Source organism: Poecile atricapillus, chromosome 1, assembly GCF_030490865.1.
Source record: "Poecile atricapillus isolate bPoeAtr1 chromosome 1, bPoeAtr1.hap1, whole genome shotgun sequence".
Taxonomy (NCBI): Eukaryota; Metazoa; Chordata; class Aves; order Passeriformes; family Paridae; genus Poecile; species Poecile atricapillus.
The window spans coordinates 83,410,352-83,413,052 of NC_081249.1; the positions used below are offsets into that span (position 1 = coordinate 83,410,352).

General features: G+C 47.5%; 1 protein-coding gene across 5 annotated transcripts in view; it reads right to left on the reverse strand.

Annotated features, from left to right (window-relative positions):
• The window catches only part of PICALM (phosphatidylinositol binding clathrin assembly protein), a 66,716-nt gene extending 64,115 nt beyond the window's left edge, over positions 1-2,601 (reverse strand). For all 5 annotated transcript variants that reach the window (XM_058835528.1, XM_058835515.1, XM_058835522.1 and 2 more), the window contains exon 1: positions 2,294-2,601. In XM_058835528.1, coding sequence (XP_058691511.1) covers positions 2,294-2,423 — 130 coding nt within the window. In that variant the 5' untranslated portion in view covers positions 2,424-2,601. The remainder of the gene's footprint in view (positions 1-2,293) is intronic.
• Between the last annotated feature and the right edge of the window lie 100 nt (positions 2,602-2,701).

Sequence of the window (2,701 nt, forward strand, 5' to 3'; positions counted from 1 at the left end):
CAGTATAGGAAAATTCAACTTATCCACTTACCCAGGACACAACTTATAGCGAAGTATTACTTATTGTATTATCATAATAAGCAGTAATCAGAAAAATATTAAGGCAGTGTGCTATCTATGAAGACTGGTATATTAAGTGTCATTTACAATGAGATGTCAGTTCATAGGACTTACCAAGTTGAACTGTTTGTTGTAAAAGGAAGATATGTACAAATAGTTCAGAAGTGGGGCTTGAGTCACAGTTTGTGTAAAAAATATTTATTTTAAAGTATACAGCCATACAGGCTATGAACAAAGAAAAAGTTCAAAATACAAGACCATGTGTCATTTCCTGATGCCAGGAACAGAGACTTCTAACAAACATATTAGGGTAGCATACAAAACATCTAGCCATGATCTATTTTAACCACTAAAAAGAGGGACTAATTAAAAAAAAAAAAAAAAGAAAAAAAAAGTTTGCTTTGCTTTGATAAAAGAATTATCAGAAAGAGGCAAAACCAGACTCCTGACAGCCTAGAGTAGGAAAAGAAAATATAGAACTGGTATTCTCATCCAGCAGCTACCAGACAGCTTTCTAAGGAAGTCCAGGCACCCCTCTGAAGCAGCACCCTAGAGGTCTCCATTAGGTTCTCTCCCAGCAGCCCTGTTCAGAACACCAGCCTTTTACACACCCCCCAGCACCTGAAGAGCAGTTTTCTGGCCAGCTTCGTATTCTTTTCAACAAAGCTTATACCACAAAATCATTCAGCTCCTAAATGCCTTATTACTAAAACTGTACTTTTAGCATTATTACAGGCTAAATATGACAAAGTTTGTTTTCCAGAAAGCCTCACTTCTGCTGTGTGAAATCCAGTAACATCACGATTTCGTATATATGCCATATTGCAAGGTGTTTTCTCTACCTGCCAATAAGTTACTCAAAGCCCAAATATTTCCTCAATGTTCCAACACCCCAAAATAACCAAAAATAACGAGACCACTCAGTTATTATTATCTTCAGCCAAAAGATGAACGAATATCAAAAAGGGACAGAGGCAGCTGTTATGGGACTCCCCTAAAAAAATCAATCACATTGCTCTCAGGTACTTGCAGAACAAGAATTTCTTAAATCTTTAACATGCACACATTTTGGTGGAAAGGAGAAAGAACTACAGTACAATTAGTCCTACTACTATCATCTGGTGTTCTCATTTGGATACAGAGCAATTCAGAAGGCACAAACCCAAGACTCATGAAGACTCAACCTTCTTGTGCAGATGTGAGTGACAGGAAGGGAGAAAGCACACATACAGAAGGCATAGACACACAAGTATCTCCAGTATCTTTTATTATATATTTGGGAAAGTGAAAGGGAACAGGGAGGGGCTGTCCTTAAAAGGCCTAGAATAAAAAGATGCAAGACAATCAGGTATTCAGACCAAGAACTTCCTCAGTCCTTTGACCTTACAGCTTAGTGGGAGACACACTAATGTGAACTTTGGTGTTCATAATTCTCTTCATATTCACCTGGACGGATCACAATTGTTAGAAAACCTTTTAAGCCTTCCCACCTTTGATCTGGTCTTAATAGAAGCTGAAAAATGGCCAAATCCTGTATGGTATGTTAAGACCAGGTACTGAAGTTCTAAAGAAGTCCTCTTAGACACATCTTCCCAAGTGAATGAGACAGACTAAGAAGAAGACTAAGAACATCCTTACTGAGAGACTCAAACAGTCGTTTCACATATTTTCCTACATGGAAGATTTACGTGATTGTTAAAGAAGGATTTTTTTGTTTCCTAGTAATTACCTGAAAAATAATTAAGATAAGTGATCAGCTATTCCTTCCTGAAACTCCTGCACCTCCTGTTAAGAATGGGAGAGTGCTGCCTGAGCACGACACAAACGAGATCAATTAGTAAGGAAATTGCAGCCCATTCTTCTACCTGGCCTCCGTGGTTCTCCCTCTCCCGAAGAAAGGGGTATGGGGCAGGTCCCGTCCTTCAGGAGCTCACATTGTCCGGGGCCCTGTGCATAAGGAAGAGCTGGCAAGGCCCCTTTTGGAGACCAGATACACTGAACAGCCTCTCCCAAGCTCTCCATCGCCACGTCCCCGACCCTACGCCCCCGCCCTCCGGGTATGCCCTATGCTGAAACCCTGAGCTCGTCCGCCTGAGGAGGTTTCCCGTCCCCACGAGGCCGGTGGGATGGGCGGCAGCCCCGCAGCGGGACCCCGGGACAGGCCGGGCAATCCTGCTCCTCGGCGGGACGCTCGGGGAGATCCCTCGGGCCGCCGTCCCCTCCCGGTACTCACAGTCCAGGTGTTTCTTCTTGGGGCCCATGACCTCGTGGGTCGTGGCCTTGCACACGGTTTTCGAGACGGCCGAGCCGGTCACGCTGTGCTGCGCCGCCGTGATGCGGTCGGTGAGGCTTTGGCCGGACATGGCGGGTTCGCTGGCGGCGCTGGAACCGAGCGCGGCTCCGCTCCCTCCTCAGGGGCCGGGACGGGAGGAGTCGCCGGGGGATGGAGCTGCGCGGGCTCCTCACCCCGCCGTGCCGCAGGCGGCCCCCGCTCCGCCCTCAGGGACGGACCTGTCACCCGAGCAGGGACCCCTCCTCCTCCCGCCCCCCTCCCCCGGCCGCCGTCCCCTCCCCCTGCGCGCCCGCCCGGCCGGGGACAGGGACACGCACTGGGCGCCGCAGGAAAATGGCGGCGGCCGAG